This window comes from Notolepis coatsorum (genome assembly GCF_963971535.1).
Source record: "Notolepis coatsorum genome assembly, chromosome: 4".
Taxonomy (NCBI): Eukaryota; Metazoa; Chordata; class Actinopteri; order Aulopiformes; family Paralepididae; genus Notolepis; species Notolepis coatsorum.
In genome coordinates, this window is record NC_140168.1 from 31,688,895 (window position 1) to 31,709,211 (window position 20,317).

At 45.2% G+C, this 20,317-nt stretch overlaps 1 protein-coding gene across 1 annotated transcript in view; it reads right to left on the minus strand.

Moving 5' to 3' along the window:
* Positions 1-243: 243 nt before the first annotated feature.
* Positions 244-20,317, minus strand: part of LOC311226955 (E3 ubiquitin-protein ligase TRIM71-like) — a gene marked incomplete at both ends in the record, with an annotated part of 79,613 nt that continues 59,539 nt past the window's right edge. The window contains 4 exons of the mRNA XM_084312423.1: positions 244-816; positions 6,574-6,714; positions 7,477-7,974; positions 12,204-12,446. Coding sequence (XP_084168549.1) covers positions 244-816; positions 6,574-6,714; positions 7,477-7,974; positions 12,204-12,446 — 1,455 coding nt within the window. The remainder of the gene's footprint in view (positions 817-6,573; positions 6,715-7,476; positions 7,975-12,203; positions 12,447-20,317) is intronic.

A 20,317-nucleotide genomic window follows, 5' to 3' on the forward strand; every position in this document is an offset into this window, starting at 1 on the left:
CATACCACAAATATCCCATTTAGAATATGAACGGAAATGTAAAAAATAAGGATCGACAGTTTTCTTTTCCCTTCGTCGCGCGTTTCTACGTTTCTCCTCTGAAGCCTCCCTCTACTCTCCCCCCGTTGTTGTCGGTCTGTTGATTCGTTCTCTCTCCTCCATTTCCTGTTCCCTGCTAAGATACGGAAGGGCAAATGGAGCGAGAGAAAGGGAGGGTAAAAAAAAAAGAGGTGGAGAACTCTTTCAGAACTTGAGGATGCGGTTATTTCCAAAGTCGACCACCACGATGACTCCGTCGGGCGTGACGGCCACGCCGGAGGGCCGATCCATCTGTCCAAAGCCGCTCCCCTGCGTGCCGAATTTGCATAAAAAGTTCCCGTTGGGCTCGAACACTTGGACGCGGTGGTTCCGGGAGTCGGCCACGATGATGCGGTTCTCCTGGTCCACCGCCACGCCCTGGGGCCGCAGGAACTGCCCGTTCCCGGTGCCCTCCGAGCCCAGGAAGCGGGCCGACTGGCAGTCGGGCCGGATGACGAGGAGCCGGTGGTTGTTGAAGTCGGTCACCACCAGGTGGTCCTCGTGGTTGAAGGCCACCCCCCGCGGGGAGTCAAAGTGTTTCCACAGGGCGCCCTCGAAACCGTACTTGTTGAGGAACGAGCCGTCGGGGGCGAAGAGCTGCACGCGGTGGTTCCTGGTGTCCGAGACCAGGATCTTACCCTCTGAGTTCACCGCCACGTCCCAGGGGTAGTTGAACTGCCCGTTCTTGGTGCCTTTCTCCCCGAACTTCAGCAGGAACTGGCCCTCAAACGTGAACACCTGTCAGACGGAGCACACGCCAAGTCACAGGGTGAGCCAGTGTAGAATCTGGGCAGCGTTTTCTTAGAAGATAAAACCATTAAGACAATTATATATAGGACCTGAAGCCCGAGAGAGTGTTGATATATAAAGAACAGTCTATTCTTATTTCTGACCCAAGTGTCAACATGCTAGTTAGCTAGACTAGATGGGTATCCAGATGGCATCTCTCACAGGGGGAACAAATCTAGGAGAACCGAGGTTGTCTATCTATCTATTTTCAATATATATATATATATATTTTTTTTTACCCAGGAACCGTGCACGGGGTGTAATGGTACACAGAAGCCACGGTTCAGTACGTACCTCGGTATAGGGGTCACGGTTCGGTACAAGTTCGGTACAACAGAAAAAATATATTTATAATTATTAATATAATTTTTTTTTTAATAATAATTTTTTTCATTTAATTTATATATTATATTTATGATAATTATAATAATAATTTTTTTTTTTCACTTTTTCGCCTTATTTTTCTCCCATCCCAATTTCGCCTCGCCAATTCTCCCCTCCCCTGTCTCGAACATTGCTAGACTATGCCTCCCACTGGTCGGCTGCAGTGAGGACCAAGCCTTGCATCACGTGTCCCCTCCGGTACACGAGGAGGCAGCTGTCGCATCTTTTCACCTGAACAGCACGATCTCTCAGTGGCGAGGAGTAACGCGTGGGAGGCTCACGCTTCCCCCGATACTTCCCGATTCTGCTGTACAGGTGCACCAACCGACCTGTAGGAGTCGCTGTCCACAACGTCCAATCCCCACCCACCGGCTTTCCCACTGCTAACACTGCCAATTGCCAAGCCGGTAGCAACGCCGAGAGCTATTATTATTAAATAGAATAATTTTCTATAGGCTTGCCGTGGTAGTCAGTGATACTGGTGTCATTCTGTGTTCAGGCATCCAGAGTAGGGTTGTCACGATACCAACATTTTAGTTTCGATACTATACCAATATTAATTTCGATACTTTGATACTTTTTTTTTTTGCACTCAAAACAGTTGCTGTACAAGGTTTCTGAACCCAGCTTTCTCAACTGTATATATATTGGAACTTGGTCCACACAGATGAACTCTGAGACTGCCCTGTTGAGCCTTTTATCATCTTTGGACTAATTTGTGTACTTAATATGCTGCTCAAAAAAAGCTGGGAGGTTAGGTTGCTGGGAGTCACTCTGTGAGCCAAATGCAGCAGACTTCTGTAGTTAAAAAAAAATCATGGGGTAGAAAAAGTATGGTTGTATTATTATTATACATTTGTCATAGCAGAGGGCCTAATTAGTTTGAGATGTAATAACCTAGAAAACATTTTGATGAGTGACTGATTATATATAGCCTATCATAATCTAGAACTAGGTTATGTCATATTGTAGGCTGTTTAACAAAAATAAAATAGATTTCCGTTGTCTTTATACAGTATTATGTATGAACCATTAAATGGGCAATTGTCAAATGTCTCTGTATAAATCACGTTTTGTGACTAAGCTATAGAGATGCAGTGTGCATCAATTCATTTATGTTGTGGGTAGGCAGCAGGGGATGCTGTGTTTACTAGCTTACAGCACGGGAGTTTAGGCTGTGTATAGCTTATTATTAGGCTTTTCAATTTATTTTCTGTTCTTGCGGGTGGCGTTGTAGACATTTTCTGGTGCTCGTATGGGGAACTTGGCCCCTTTCGTGACTGTGATGCGGCCCTGGGTTGAATACGCATTCACGTGTTCGGCCGGGGGTTGCATCGCAGTCACGAAGGGGGCTAAATAAGGAACTGAACGAGAGCTGGCATAGCTCATCCAACAAATGTTGGTATCAATGGCATGACTACAGTACTGATAGGAGCTACTGTAGCATTGGCGTAACGTTAGTTGTCATGCCATCGGCAGTTGCAGTGGGGATCTTTATTGACGTTGGCTAGCTAGCACATTTAGCATAGAATCAACTCGGCTAACGTTAGCTTATATAGCTAGCGAACTATAATTCTAGTTAAAGCTGGCTGGCTGGCGTTAATCAATGGGGATCCTCGCTGCGATTGTCGATGGTTGTGGTGGCTTGCGTTACGTTGATGCTAGCTCTCGTGACTACGGTTCCTTGTGCGAGCATTGGAGGGTGTCCGCTGTGCTGTTCGCAAGAATAGAAATCTCAATCTCTTTCCATCAGAGCTCTCTTCCGGTAAACTAGCGCAACGTCACCACTGACAGCAGCGCTGTGCTCCAATAGGAAGGCATTCGCATGCATAAATGAATAAATAAAAATAAAAAAGTACCGTTTTTCCCCAAACGCAGTATAGTATCATTTCGAACATAATACCGGTATACCGTGCAACCCTAATCCAGAGTAAATTAATTGCCTAGTGCCCCTTTAAAAACGTATAGGCTTGGTAAGTTTCAGTTTCACTTCTAGAGAGGATTTAACTTCACGTGAAGCCGAGACTGAAGACTAGAGAACAGATGACATGTTACACAACAATGGCAGAGGATTATTTGGATTTAAACACAATAGCAGTTCAACTGGAGAGGAGCTCAGATGATCAGTCCGAAAAAGTATGTTTATTTTTTTTATTTGATCAGCGTGAGTCCGGCGGGGGAGAATGGTGTTGTTGTTTGTTGGCGATGCATGCAGAAGAATTTTGCCAAAACAAACCAATAGTATCCAGCTGCAGAACGGCAGACCAGCCACACTCTCAGACCCAAATAAATCTTTTTTCTTTTTTTTTATTTCTTTTTTTTTTATCCCAATTTCTCACATTACATTCACCCTGAATGTTGACGTTATCCAGGTGAAAAGTTAACTTCATTCAAGCGAGGCATTGCAATCCTTGACATAAATCATTTGATGTATAATTAAATCAAAGGAAATGCGTTTGGGTCTGAGAGTGTGGCTGGTCTGCCGTTGGATACTATTGGTTTGTTTTGGCAAAATTCTTCTGCTCTGTGTGACAATAAATAAATGAATGATGATATGCAATTTAAAACCAAAACTAAGGCCTCAGTATGAGTTTAAGACGTGAACATGGTCATGTTTGTTGAATAAAAAATAAATAAAAAAATAATAATAAAAAAAAATAAATAAAAAAAAATGTATATCTTTTTTTGATCGGATCGGGAAATATCGGTATCGGTAGATACTCAAAATCACATGATCGGGATCGGATCGGGAGCAAAAAAACGTGATCGGGACATCCCTAATTGTAATGAGGCTGCAGGCTGTTCTTCTAATGTAAATGTGCCTTTCTCCGTGCACTTTCGCTCGCTCTGAAGTCGGACTCTGTGTGCCCGGCCACGCGCACTGTTCTCGCACGGACCTCGCGAGTGCCTGCATGAGCGACTGGTATGTTTGCACTGTCACGTATTCGTCGTATGGCTGCATGTGACGGCCGTACCGTAAATTCGCGGGACGAATACACGTACCGTTACACCTAGGGATGCACCGAAAATTCGGCTACCGAAAATTAGCGGCCGAAAATGGTTAAAACGGCTCTTTCGGCCGAAAGGGTTTTAGCACCGAAAATATATGACAGAAAGTCAAATAACGTGTTGTTGTGATGACGTCATCAAAACGCGACTACAGACATACCGGTAGCATGCGCAACATGTAACGTGAGCAGCTTGGCAGCTCTTCCTGCATTCTACAGCCTGTGATAACTAACTCCTCTTGGGAGTAGGGATGCCCCCCGAAACCCGGTTCTAAACTAAATTAGAAAAAACCGGAGTATTGATCAGCTCCGACGTTAACGGTACTGCTATCAGTAGTCTAGGAGCGGATTAGCTACGGAGCTAACAGTGTACCATCCATCTGCGACGCAACGGTGGCAGCAACAGTGGACACTGAGTAATGTTAACGTTATGACGAGTTCATACTACACTACACGTATGAACTCGACATAACGTTAACGTTACTCCGTTTAAATGAAGTGTTTAATTAGCAGCAATCTGTTGTTGAAAATGTATCGTTAAACCGGAAATGGAAATGCGAGGACAGGAAGTCGTCATCAATCGTTGTAGTCTTTTAGTCTTAACAGTCTGGAATTAATGTATGCATTCAAAAGTGCTGAATAAATGTTTTATGGGCCCATAATAGTGATTATTAATATTATTTAAGTTAAGTTTAGCCATAATCATGTCTTTTGCCATAATCAGGTAGCTAAAAAAAAAAAAAAAAAAAACATATATATATATATATATTTATATTAATCATTTTCGGCATTCGGTTTTCGGCCAACTGTTTCCTATTTTCGGTATCGGTTTCGGCCAAGAATTTCCCATTCGGTGCATCCCTAGTTACACCCCTAGTGCACATTGATCTACATCTTCAGTTTCCACATCAATGTAAATGTGCCAGAATGAACTAATGAGCTAGTTTTCTTCTATAGTCCCTGCCTACCATTCATGTCTTTATGGTGAGGGAAGAAACCAGAGTACCCAGAGGAAACCCACGCGAACACAGGGAGAACATGCAAACTCCACACAGAAAGGCCCCCTGCTGGGGTACGAACCCAGGACCTTCTTGCTGAGAGGCAGCAGTGCTAACCACTGTGCGCCACCATGCACAATTTAAGGTGCCAGAAAGGGAGATAAGTAAGGAACGGGTGATAACAAATGGGCATATTATGCCAGGGAGAGAGAGAATTGGGAGTGTCTCTTTTGGTATCACTTTGGTATTTCACCTACTTCGGAAGCCCTCTCAGGTATTTCAGCTTGGAGGAGAGAGGGCTTCTTCTGTCTCCTTTTTCGGTATTCAGCTCACACAGAGAGAACCTGAGAGCAACCTAATTGTAACTATTATGCCGTTTATGCCAATAAAGCTGAGTTATAAAGAGAATACCAGGAGCCTGTGTGTCATATATTATTTCAAGGGGAGATTTCATTGAAGTGACTTTACAAGTTCAACAACATCCAACAACACAACACAGAGTCTATCCTGAAGGAAGACAGGATAAGTAACAGTAATTGAAAGTCAATGAAATCTAACACCAGGATTTCTATTCCATCTGCGTGAATTCAAGGTATATTAGCAAAAAGGTGACACTAAATAATGATTTAATTTCTTTAGATATTTCTATAATTTCTGGCGGCTGAGTGGCACAGTGGGCAAGGCGCTCACCACTAACGCAGGATATGCTGGTATCGAGCCCAGCTCTCGGCGTTGCTACCGGCTTGGCCGGCCGTCATACTAACACAATTGGCAGTGTTAGAGGGTGGGAAAGCTGGTGGGTGGGGATTGGACGTTGTGGACAGCGACTCCTACAGGTCGGTTGGGTGACGCCAGTGCGGCGGAAACAGGAAGTATCGGGGGCAGCGTGAGCCTCCCACGCGTTACTCCTCGCCACTGAGAGTTCGAGCTGCTGCGGTGAAAAGATGCGACAGGCTGCCTCCTCGTGTACCGGAGGGGACACGTGATGCAAGGCTTCTATCCTCACTACAGCCGACCAGTGGGAGGCATAGTCTAGCAACGTTCAAGACAGGGGAGGGAAGAATTGGAAATACGAAATTGGGATGAGAGAAAATAGAAAAAAGTGGATTAAAAAAAAAAGATATTTCTATATTTCCTGTGAACACGTACTTTGCATACTTTTCTGAAATGCTCTTCGCAGTCCAATTTGTAGATATTGTGTTTTAGTTGCATGTATCAACAAGACAACGTGAACAATTTTACCTGCAATCAACAGAATTTATTTTGACATCATGGTATTTTTTGCAGTGCGACTGAGGGGCTGAGGGTCAGCTCACCTGTACACGGTGATTGTCCTTGTCGGCCACAATGATGCGTCTCTGACTGTCACAGGCAACCCCGGCTGGACGGTCAAATTGCCCAGGCCGGGATCCCAGAGAGCCAAACTTATGGTGGAAGGCACCGCAAGGCTTGAAGATCTAGAGACACAAATATAAATAACAAATATAGTCAGGATTAGGGGTGGGACAATACCAGTAACTCACGGTACAATACTGATATTTGGCCCTCGATAACGATAACATACGATAATCAATATATTGCAAGAAATATCATCCATGATACGATTGTGATATCTGTGTAACTGAAGAAGAATAAATACCCATAAGAAGGCAAAAAGCAGGAATTATGTATTTATTCAGAGAATTTACATGAACGCTTATCAGATTCTTTAGTGTGCATCACAAACTGGCCAATTGTACATGAAACAATGTACAACAAATTGCATAGTGCCTCTTTAACACACTGACCGCAACTTGATTGTTATTAACTATTAATTATGTCCCCAACAGAATACTTTGTTACCATCTACAATAATATATATATACATCATCCGTTTAATCTAATAAGATAACGTTTCCAGTCTGTTCACCTCATTCACAAAATGTTTTTTTTTATGTATATACCATCACAGTATCAATATAATATTGGCGCGCAAAATTTTACGATATATTGCTTTATCAATTCCCCCCCCCACCCCTAGTTAGGATATAGAGTCTAGAAATTTACTGGCGAGGGAGGGAGCGAGGGAGAAAGACTTGAAAAGGGGGAACGATGAATTGTAGTCAGCTTGTGAAACTGAAGTTGTTATCATGAAGATGCAGTGAGAGAAGGGCAAGGAGGTGTAGGAGGTGCATCATATAGAAGGGGGGGGGGGTTTGAGGAGCGAGGCCAGTGTCTACCTGTACACGGTTGTTGCTGCGATCAGCCACCACCACATATCCCTCCTTGTCCACGCTGATTCCCCAGGGCCGACAGAGCTGTCCGTCTCCCTCCCCCTCGCCCCCGAAGGCCGACACCGGCGCCCCGAGGGCCCCGTAGCTCCTCCCGGACTTCACCGTCACCTTGAAGGGGCTCCCCTGGATGTGCTGGTTACAAACCAGAACCGACACCAGGTGCTCCCCCTCGCTCTTAGGCAGGTAGCCAACCGTGTACGAGCCGTTCTGGTGGTCCGAGACCTCCGCCGCCGACAGGTTGCCATCGATGGCGGACATGATGATGGCCGACACGGCGTCTCCGCCGGAGAGGCGCGGCTCTCCGTCGTGGTCGTATCCGATCACGGTGAAGGAGGCGGCCTTGCCGCGGAGGGCGGTTTTGAGACCTTCCCCGTGGGCTTTGGTGACCGGCGCGAAGGCTCCGCTGCTGATTAGGCCCATGGACTGGATGGCTATGTACAAGGCCTGCGAGGAGAATCAATTAAATACATCCAGTTATTCACATCGAAATATCAATATATCATATACACATAGCTAATCGCATAATATCAATATATCATACACACAGCTAGGCATGTTATATATATTATATAATACATCATTTAATCACATCAGTCCTAAGATGTAAGACCCAAGGGCGTAGCTTTGGTTTCAACATGGGGGGGGGCGACACAATCTTTGCGTCAGACACTTAATTTTCTGCATTCTGGTGTACTTTATGCACCAGTTTGTGCCTTTTCTGCATCAATTTATGGTGGAAATGTCTTTATTTATGTAAAGGAAATAAATGTATTGTATGCTATTTTTATTTTAGTTTATTCATATTATATTGGGTGCTGCTATGGTCGAGGAACCACAACAAAGTGAATTTCACTATTTTTTTGCTATACGCTACTAAATGACGTGACAATAAAGGAATCTGAATCAGTAAGGCTCTCAGGCATTCTGTATTGCTTTCAAATAGTTATTCTCCAGTAATTGTTTCTGCACATTGAAAACATATCACACGTTTTAAAACAAAATTCTCTTTTGGAGAGGGAACACATTTATGTCTTCTTAATATTGAGGGGGACATGTCCCCTGCAACCCCCCTAAATCTACGCCTATGATAACACCTTGTTCCTTAGCCCTCCAAGAGGCAGGAGCAACTAGCTTTCTAGCCGTCCTTAGAACAAATACTACTACTACTACTACTACTACTACTACTACTACTACTACTACTACTACTACTATGTACTACTGCTACTACTAATACTATGTACTACTACTACTACTACTACTACTATGTACTACTGCTAGGGGTGGACGGTATGGTCTAAAATTTATATCACGGTATAATTTGAAGCATAGACGGTAACGGTATATATCACGGTATCATCGTTTTTGATAATTTTTTTTTTTTTTATATAATTTTTTTTTTTTTTTTTATATAAAATATATATATTATATAATTAGACTTGTACTTGTATTATCTGCGAGACATCGCCACCACGCAACAAGCTCTACTGTCTGTGTGTACATTAGTAGCCTCTAGCTACGGCCAGGATTCTCCGGAGCTGCAGCTGGACCTATACTCGAGTAGCCTCGAGCTACGGCCAGGATTCACCGGCGCTGCAGCTGGGCCCTAGTATTGGTATAACGTTAAATCACATTCACAAGCCCTCAGCTCGAATACGCATCGAATCAGTGTTATAAGACATTGATATCAGGAGCTATCTGTAGCTACTGCTAGCCGGATATATAACGTTAATACAACGCCTCAGTGAATTATTTAGTTCAATGGGACATTTCGTTTTGAACGGTGAACTAAGTTGCGTTAACGTGAGCTAACGGCTAACGGAGCTATCATACACGTCTACTCTCTACTAGACTTGATGGAGCGTTTGTTGATGTCAGGAGCTATCGGTAGCTGGCCGACTAGATACCGTTCGGTTAGACAATGCCTCATCATGTATTAAACTAAAAGTGAATAGTTGACTGGGTCATTTTGTAACGGTAGCTAAGCTAACGTTAGCTCAGGGAGACGTCCCGTCCCACTACTACTAGTAGACCCGTGTTTACATGCGTGCGGGAGGGGCTGGCACGCCCACTGCGCGAAGCCTCCTAAATAACTTTTTCCAGTTCGCACATATCTATTATCTATGACTAATTCTATCTATTTTTAGGGGCAAATGCGAGTGAAATAGTCGCGCTGTGGTTACATGACGTCATTGCTATTTTAGAGCTGCACTACCGGTTACACGGTATAGGCAAAATCCATACCGTAGAGCAAATTCATACCGTTTATACCGTATACCGTTTATACCGTCCACCCCTAACTACTGCTACTACTAATACTATGTACTACTACTACTACTACTACTACTACTACTACTACTACTACAGGTGGAGCGGTTCACAAAATCCACTGTTCAGGTTGTGTCAAGGTTTTCGGTTCGGTATACGCTGTTTTTTTATTTTTTTTTAAACGACTATGTACTACTCCAAAAAGACCATACATCAGCATAAGATATATAGCCTAAATATAATACAACTTTTCAGTTATTCTCAAGGATGTAGTCATGCAAAAACTGAAAGAATGAGGCAGTTTGACATTAGGCACATCATTTTGACAATGACCGATTAGAGCTAGGAGAGATTTTGGTACAGCAAGAGGGAAGGCATTGCTGATTTAAACATGCTTCTCATTTATTTGGTAAAAAAAAAGAGGTTTACAGACTGAACTGACTGAAAAATATAGGCTACATTTGTCAAAGTATTAAGAAAATAATTAAACCTTTCTATTTGTGTGGCCACATTATAGACAAAGGCCATCAACATAAAGTATGCATAATTATGCTCAACCAGCACTACTTTCCTTTCTTTAAAATAAACAAAAAAAAACAATGTCAACAATGTTTAAATTCCCTGATTGTCAGTTCCTAATGGAAAGTTTAGTTTTCCGCTTGAAATTAAAGTGCAGTATTTGAAATACAATGAAAGGAATATGGCTGGATTTATTATCAAAAAGGAAAAGTGTCACTGTGTTATTTAAAATAAATAAATCATGTGTACTAAATATATATATATATACATTAACTTTTTAATTGCATGAAACATTATGAAGTATTCTCTTATGCAGCTTTTCCACTGCATGGTACCTACACGACTGGCTTTTGCTTTTTGAGCGTCTTGGTAGCCATATTTGAAGTGACGTCAAACGAGGAAGTCAATAGTCAACAGTAACATGGCGTTGGAACCTGGAGAAGCCTGATGCATGAAGCTAGGCCTGCCACGATAACACATTTTGCTGGGCGATTAATTGCCCCCGAAAATATCGCGATAAGCGATATTATTGCGACCGGTTAGAGAATTTTTTTTGAGAAATTTATTTCCCAAAACTTTTATTTTGAAGCCCACCGCTCCGTCTTTTCCGGTGTTTGACTTTTATTTTGAAGCCCACCGACCGGACCGGAAGTATTGTTGTTATTATCCTAAGCAGAAACTATGAGCCGACAACATGTCTCGTCCGGTTCTGTTTTTGAGCTAATGATAAAACAAATTGTTGGTGAACAACTACCTTTCGGTTAGTTTTAACGTTAGCTACTAACGTTAGATGCAGCTACTACAGGCAATCAACGATGAGGAGGAAGCGTCAAAGCAGTAATAGAATAGCTGTGGTGCGTAAGCACTGCAGCACGACTCGAAACTACCGGAGTGTTATAATAAATTAATTCATGTTTAACTTGTCCCCGTGTCCAGTCCTTTGACTAGCCCCACCCGTTCATTGTAAACAATGATGCATGTAATTGTATTAACGTTATTCTGTGTTGTACTTGTAGCTATGCTATACGTTGTATTTCGTTTGTTAGATATTTAGCTAATGTTGTTAGCATGGAATGAGAATCAAAGCTCTATCTTTCATCTTTATTTAGCAGTCCAGTTTCTCCGGGCAGTAGCGAGTAACTACTTGGGTCTAAAAATAGCTAACGTTACACTACAAATAATGCTACTTGGTTAAAAGGAGCAACACTATTGAGAAATGTCTATGTGGCGTTGCCCCACGGAGCACCCGTGCTGTACTCTAGTAACGTCAGCGGCCCGCCTCCCAACACGGACAGTGACTGAAGGGGCACTGGTTCCGCCTCATTAAAACAAACGCGCAAATAGCAATTAATCGCGCCCGTCAAAATCATTGCATTCATTTTAATTATCGCAGCAATTAATCGATTTATTGCTTATCGCGGCAGGCCTACATGAAGCGATATATAAACGAACAGCCAATAAATGTGAAGTTATCTTTGAACCTCTGTTGTCAAGCCTCGTCAATATACACCCCCCCCCCCCCCCCCCCCAATGGAACTGGTGTCGTGGAGTCACTTCGCTGTGAGCGTTTCCATGGTTAGCTTAGCTAGCGGCTAATTTAGTTACCGCCTCTCTGTCTCTGGGTGTGTGCGTGTGTGTGTATGTGCGTATTTTTTTTGCGCATCCCTTGAACCGAACAATACACACATGCCCCGAACCGTGGAGGTCGTACCAAACGGTGTACGGTTTGAATGCGTACCGTTCCACCCCTAACTACTACTATGTACTACTACTACTATTACCATGTACTACTACATATTACAACTATTACTACCACTACTACTATGTACTAGGTATGGCCCCTAGCTTCTGTTCCAGCGGACGCTCTACCGTCCGGCTGCCTCACGCACCTGGTCTGGAGGGGTGAACATGAAGCGGTCGTCCTCCTGCGGCTGCAGAAGGCCCCGCAGGGACTTGAGCTCGTGGATCTGGGTGAGCATGCGCTCGCGGGCCAGCAGGACGTCCAGGTGGCGGCCTTCGTCCAGCACTTGGCTGACGGCGGCGATGGTGCTGTCCAGCTTGGTCAGGCTCTGGTGCAGCTTCTCCACCTGTAGGTAGAGCGACTTGGCCTTCACCTGACGGATCTTCTCCACCTGTGGGGGGGGGGGGGGGGGGGGCAGAGGCGGGGAGGCGAGACGGGGGGGGATCTTTTAGTGTGCGTGTGAGAAGAAGAACGTGAAAAAGGAGACGCGGTTGAACAGTTTCTTTTTTTTTAAACTTTGACCAGTCAGCTGGTTCTTTTTTTTTTAGCGTTTATCGCTTTTTCATCGCATTCATACTTGGTCAAGTTCGACCGACAGAAGCAGGCTGAAAGGGTTCAGATGGGGGGGAAGACACTCTGGGAAAGGCACGGCTGCCGTCCGGGATTCGAACGCGCTCAGCCCCAGATCCGTGACGAGCACGGTTGTCCACGGCGCTGAAATAGCACTCGCGGTACGTGGTGAGCTACTGGAGCTCCCCTGGTTGAACAGTTTCAAGTGTCATTCTGCATCCCGTCGAGGCCAGCGAATCAATTCGGATCACTTAAACCCCAGAGACCTTTCCTCGACCAATATACATATTAATGTGGGGAATGGAGACCGACACAGTCACACACCACAGAGACAGAAAGAATAGAGCATTCAACGGAGTCTTGGAACTGAGAAGAGAGACCGGGGGCTTCGCTTACAAAAAGAATAGAACACAATAAGCCTGACCTGCCCTATGTTAAGGAGGACTGTTGGAGCAGTGGGGTACAGGGGGACTTGGCTGAAACAAAAGGTTATCCGAAGAGAGAGAGAGGCCCTTTGTTAACCCTTCGTGTAAAAGCAGAACTGTAGTTTGCATCTGTGGGACTAGGGTTACAGTTTTATGGTCACTGCGGACAAAGAGCAACTTAGGCTTTTTTCCGGCCGAACCGGTGACTAGTCTCTTAGTCACTCAGTTGAAACGCAACGCACACACACAAAGAGCGAGAGGGTATGCATTTCAAAGAGTCGTGGAGCACAGGCTTGTGTGAGAAAGAGAGTGGGAGCGAGAGAGAGAGAGAGAGAGAGAGAGAGAGAGAGAGAGAGAGAGAAAGGAAGGAGAAGCTGTGAGTGTGCAAGGGGGGTTAGGGTTGCCTGTAATTACTTTATCAGAGCGCCGAGTCAGGTTGGGGGGGGTGAAGTGTATATTGTGTAGCCCTATATGGGGCATTAAAGAGGGAACACGGGTAAGTGAAAACCTCCTGCGTGACATTTTGACCTCACCTCTTACACTACACACACAACCACAACCCCACACACACACACACGGAAGCTGTCAGATCTGAGGCAGTAAGATGTAGGGTGGTTTTTTTACGATGTTACTGAGTCCGCTCCAAGCGGAAGGGTAGGAGTGAGGGCTTTCTTTAATGGTACACTGGCAAGGATCAAGTTTAATTAATGGGTCGGTCCACCCCACACACGCACACACACACACACACACATACGCGTCAGGTTAGCCCAGAGCAAAAACAACACACACGCTCACAGATGTGAACACACACACACACACACACACACACACACACACACACACACTATGTCTAGTTTGACTAGTAGGAGTGTCCGTGTGTATCACATAGGAAGGAGCTATAGAGTAGCTTCCCTATGACAAACAGTGTTCTACCAGTAGCATGTTGTGTCATTATTCAATTGGTGAGACTCTCTTGAAAGCAAGGCTTTGCCGGGGGCCGCAGGGGTGAAGGCCTCTCTTTGGCCCCGGAGAGGCTCTCCTTTGCTGGGAAACCCTAAACCTGGGGGGGCCCTAGGTGTCCGGCTGATAATATACACACCCCATTATAGCTTTATTGAATTGCAGGCTTTAGCGGTTGTATCGGTTACCGTGTGTTTTCTGAAGGTAGTTTAGTGTGAAGAAACGACCGCTTATACTAGTTTATTTTATGTCCAAATCTGTACTTTAACAATAATAATAAATACACGCGTTCCTCGTGTGTACTCGACTCACGTGTAACCTACATCCCGGGGGAATCGCGATGACGTCCCACCACCAACGTGCACAAATATATGTGCATACAAACACAAACACTAACTTGTGGAAAAACATGAGTCATATGGTCCGGGGCGTGGCTATAGATCCGGGTCATGCATCAACACTGCCGTTGCCTTGGGGGGCGCTCCATAATAGGATCGCATAAGACACAAACAACCCCGCCACACCTCATAGCCGCCATACCTCCACATGCAGACACTGCTACGCTTGAGTGGCGTGCCGCGTTACAACCCCGGGGGGGGGGGGGGGGGGGGGGCGTCATGTTTGAGGACACGCCCACGGAGGCCCTTCACATGACACATCGACCATAAAACAGAAACACTATCCGTTACAACCAACCCCTCGTAAAAGACGTGGGGGGAAACAACATAAACAAAGGGGGGCGGACCTGCGGAGGTGTGTGCACGTGGAGGTGTGTGTGCACGTGGAAGTAGGGAGAGACCGGGAGGGGGGGAGGGAGAGCGAAACCAGAAGAGAGAGGGAGTGAGCGAGAGAGAGGGAGAAGGAGAGCTAGAGGGAGTGGAAGAGAGACAGAAGCCTGTTTTTACACAGCCTGGTGAAGGCGGGAAAGTGGTGCCGCTGTTCTGACTCTGTCTGTCCTGTATAAAAAGGTACGAACCGGCATTTATGCCTAATCTATACCGGCGAGACCTACATGTAGCTGGCCAAAAAATGTAATTGCGTGTCAAATCGACGCAAGCTGACATGGACAGCGCAGAGCTGTGATCGCTCGCTGGGCTGGGCTGGGCTCGTGTTCCTCTGACGTACTGTACATCCGTATTTACCGTTTGTCATCGGGGGCTTGTCGGAGCATGATTGATCCTGATTAACTACATTACAAACATGGACCAAATCAATGAAAGACTGGCCAAGGAAGTCTGAAAATATAGCCATTTGTACGACACGACGCAGCACAGTCACCTAGTGGCTAGGCGGTGTACTGCAACCCACGCGTTGAGCTGACGTGGAAGTATGTAGGTCTAGCTCCCACACGATAACCAGCTGACGTTGAAGCATATTTCGGCCTTAAAGGATAACTCCACTATTTTGGGAAATTAGCTTATTTAACATCTTCCCTGGAGTTAGACAAGAAGATACATACCTTTTTTGTCTCTGTGCGTGCATTTTAGCTTTGGGAATAGACGCTCCGTTAGCATAGCTTAGCTTCATCACTGGAAGTGAGGCAGGACAGTAGCCTTACAGTGCCTTACAGTGTATTGCAAGGTCTGACATTGACCAAACTTGATATGCATGACCTTGGTGGGCTCTAGGTCAACTCCTGCAAAGGGGGTCAATGTCAGACTTTGCAATCAAAAGTTAGGGGGCTAATAACCCTTGCCATAATTTCAGTGCGCCCCCTAACTTTTGATTGCAAGGTCTGACATTGACCCCCTTTTCAGGAGTTGACCTAGAGCCCACCAAGGTCATGCATATCAAATTTGGTCAATGTCAGACCTTGCAATACACTGTAAGGCACTGTAAGGCTACTGTCCTGCCTCACTTCCAGTGATGAAGCTAAGCTATGCTAACGGAGCGTCTATTCCCAAAGCTAAAATGCACGCACAGAGACAAAAAAGGTATGTATCTTCTAACTCCAGGGAAGATGTTAAATAAGCTAATTTTCCAAAATAGTGGAGTTCCCCTTTAACCCTTTCACTGCCATACTACAGAAGGTTAACCCTTTACTATCACACTACCGACGGTTAACCTCCCTCTCTCACTAATTTACGGGAGAAAGAAAGGATAATGTCGTCACCACCGCAGAGTCTAGAAGATGATGATCATTCTGACCTCCACCGGCGCTTCGTATTGGGGCGGGCGTCGCTGAGCAATCCCCGCCGGCATTGTCTCCGGCTCTGCAGCTGGATACTATGCCTCGAGAGGAGGTCGGCTGTGTGAGAGCCGACGGTCTTTCTGGGCGGGTGGTGTTTTGCGACGCGGGCCTCAGGTGTGCAGTTGTGAGGGGGCAACTGCACAGCTTGCGTAAGGTCGGCTCCAGGCTAGAATCCCTTCGTTGCCTCTCCATAGCGGATAAAACAGTGCTCCTCCTCAGTGAGGTCGTAGCTTTGTTTTCCTGGGGCCGTGATTCCGAGTCTGCGGTTCAAGTCCCCGGGTCTCTGAAAACGGATACCCTCTTTTCAAGACGAAAACACCCGGCACAAAGGATGCAAGCTTGGTGTTTCATTATGAGAATATCTCCGAGCTCAGGATGGCTGCAGCCCGCGTACTGCCGATGCCGCTGTGTCTGGTAAACACTGTTCTGTGAGAGGGACGTGTGTTGCCTTTCCCTTTTTTCTTTTGGATAAAAAGAAGGAGAGACAGCGGCTGTCTGAAGTGTTGGCCTGTATCGCTATTCCTCACGTTATACAGCTTCAGTAGTAGCCGTTTTAGCTTGCTACTGCATTAGCTGGTGGCTATCGATAGCCGGTAAAAGCTAACTGTTAGCCAGTTAGCTGTTAGGCTAAGCCGTTAGCTGGCTACTACGTTAAGGCTAGACACGTTAGCTTGATGCTATCAGTCAGCCTAGAGTTAGCGGTTAGGTTGTGCTAAAACCATTGGCGCTAGCCGTGAGGAAGTAGCGGGCCCTGAGCACTCTGACTACGGCATCATCTCTGGCAGAAGATGTCGTCGGGCCTGCACCATGACCGGCCTCAGGATGGGGGCCGGTCACGCTTCGGAGCGGCGTGCCAAGGGGAGAAGGGCCTTCACCTGGTTTAGGCCCTGTCCGATACGCTGGCGATGTGGTGTCACCAGTGACCGTCGGGTGGGGTCTCGATGCCACGGCCTCATCGACCTCACCAGGCCCCTTTTTTCAGGGGGTCCTAGCCCCGGGTGGGAGTGGTCAGGCAGGTGGTCGGGTACACGAGGTGAAAGCTTTCATTTAGGTTATGATTAAAGGGACAGTTCCAATAGAGCAAAGCGCTCGCTATTACTCATATAACTAGGGTTATATAATAACCTTCGTTATAGGCCTTAATGTAACTTGTATGTAATATCATAACCACAACTATTTAAGTGGAGCGCTGCCCTGTGCCACTATCCCTGCACCAACCTGCGAGAATATTGCTCCATCCAGCTATCATGAAAGGTGGGATAGAACAAAGGCTGACCACATGATATAATAATAATAATAATAATAATAATAATAATAATAATAATAATAATAATAATAATAATAATAATAATAATAATAATAATAATAATAATAATAATAATAATAATAATAATAATAATAATAATAATAGCTACATGTTTTATGTCCAATTAAAAGAATATGCAAAGTGAGAAACCAATCGAGTTTTGGTAAAAACTAAAGCACAGAGCACTCGTACACCAGCCCAGCGACAAAACAGCATTGTCTGCTTCAGGATAAAGCCACGTTTGGGTCATGGAAATGTAGGCTATGTGACAACATGTAATGACTAATGTTTAGATGGAGCCTAGCTGCATTAGTAGCCTACAGACAGGGCAGGAGCGAGACTTGCGGCCATCAGAACTGGATTGCAGATCTTTGGAGATACTCCAATTACTCCGTTGACTCCCCACTTGTGATTTTTGAACCGGAAAGTTCCGATTACACTTCTAAATTGTGCACATTTGAAAAGCCTATAGAGAAATAGTGTCATAACTCATCGCCCTTGAGTCATGCATGTCAAATAGATTTCCCCCCAGCTATTCTGACTCCTGCTGCAGTCGTCTGCCTTTTTATTCCAATGTCCAAACAAAAGCTTCTGATCATTTTCTCAATTGTTTGTCCTCTCTGACGGAGAGACGCAACAAACAGTGGTATTTGTTAATTTTTAAGGCCCTTATTGGTAAAGCTACCTCCTTATACTACATCATTATTGGAATGGAATTTTGGAACATATGGAACCTTAACACTTTCCGTGCCGGCCGTGCCAGTCCTATATACCCTGTTGAGTGCCAATGCTCTATTCAATGACAGAGCTCTCACATTTGTGAACGCATAAACTATATCTTAAATGATGGCTATGTGTCTAATACGACCGTCGCTTATCAATGACTTGTTTGCAGTCAACATTGTCGAAAAGGATTTTTTTTTTTTTTTTTTATTATTATTATTATAATTTTTTTTTTAATCGGTTCATTTCCGTTTTAAACCATTTTGAAAAACGCTAGTTTTTTTAAACTTTCAGGGGAAAAAAAGATTCTGCAGGAATCGCGCTTTACTGTAATACACAAAACACGTTTGGCCTATTTATGAATCGTTTTCAAATAAACGCTAGATTATCGATAGTATATGTGTACTTATGCACGCTATAGAAGCGGGCTGAAAAATTGATTATCTTATTTCCTGATCAGCTACACACACTCACACACACACATATGGGGCACGTTGATATATAGGTGAAAACAGCTCTGATTATCCCAATACTGGTCAAATAGATTCTTTACCTCAGATCAGATGTTCTCCAAAAAGATTATTCCAATTCCTGATCACCATTCCAAATATCGATCACGTTTAATAATAATTAATTTAATTTATATAGCGCTTCTCAGTAACCCGAAGTCGCTGACAGTAGTCGGGAGCAAGAGTACAAACAAAGAAACGAAAGCAAAGAAACAAAAACAAAGAAACAACAAAGAAACAAAAACAAAAGGAACAGACCATGGGGGGAACAGGGGAGACAGCATGAAAGCACAAAAAAGACTGGAGACAGACATCAATCAGGTTGGAGGGGGGGGGGGGGGGGGGGTTAAGCGGAGTGGCAGAGCTTGCGGCATTATGTAGCCCTAATCCGCCATGATTTTCATTCGAAGCTCAGCTCACCTGCCAGCGCAGCGGTCCTGCGGTCCGTTGTTGACAAGTTCGAATCCCATAAAAAAAATGTTAACGTGTATTCTTTCGCCGGTTAAGGTTAGGCATGGTTAAGGTTAAGGTTAAGGTTAGGCATTGTTTCGGAGTTGGTTAAGGTTAGAACGGTTAAGTTTAGGCGCTGTTAAGGAGCTGGTTAAGGTTAGAGTTTGTCTTAGAGAATGGCAATATTCTTTCTATGGTTAAGGTTAAGGTTAGGCATGGTTAAGGTTAAGGTTAGGCATTGTTTCGGAGTTGGTTAAGGTTAGAACGGTTAAGTTTAGGCGCTGTTAAGGAGCTGGTTAAGGTTAGCGTTTGTCTTAGAGAATGGCAATAGACAGCCTATTTCCGCACTGCCGCTCTCTCGCGCTGCCGCGGTCACATGGTCAAATTGTCACATTCTTGCACTCCTCCGCTGTTAGAAAGCAACACGCAGTCGGGGTGCAGTACGAGAGAAGGCCCGATCTCCGAAGTTTTTAAGCTTGGATGTCGGGACAGTGAGGGAGGCAGTGGAGGAGGACCGGAGGGAACGGGTGGGGCAGTAGGGAAGAAGGAGATCAGTCAGGTAAGGGGGGGCCAGGCTGTGGAGGGCTTTGAAGGTGAGGAGTAGTGTTTTAAAGTTTATGCTGTGTTTGATCGGGAGCCAGTGGAGGGAGTGGAGGACAGGAGTGATGTGTTCGCGGGACCGGGTGTTAGTGAGGAGTCGGGCGGCTGAATTTTGGACCATTTGCAGTTTATGGAGGGAGCGGGAGGTGATACCAGTGAGGAGGGAGTTGCAGTAGTCCAGGCGGGAGGAGATGAAGGCGTGAATGAGGGATTCAGCAGCGGGGGGGGGAGAGGCAGTGACGGATTTTTGCGATGTTGCGGAGGTGGAAGTAGGATATTTTTACAATGGAGCGGACGTGGGGGTCAAAAGAGAGGGTGGGGTCAAGGAGGACACCAAGGTTTCGGACTAGGGGGGAGGGGGTGATGGTGGAGTCATTGATGGGGAGTGTGATGGGTCCGGATCTGGTGAGGGTGGTTTTGGTGCCAATGATGAGAAGTTCAGTCTTGTCACTGTTCAGTTTGAGGAAGTTGTGAGTCATCCAAGTTTGGAGTTCAGTGATGCAGGATTCGATGTGACTGAGGGGTGGG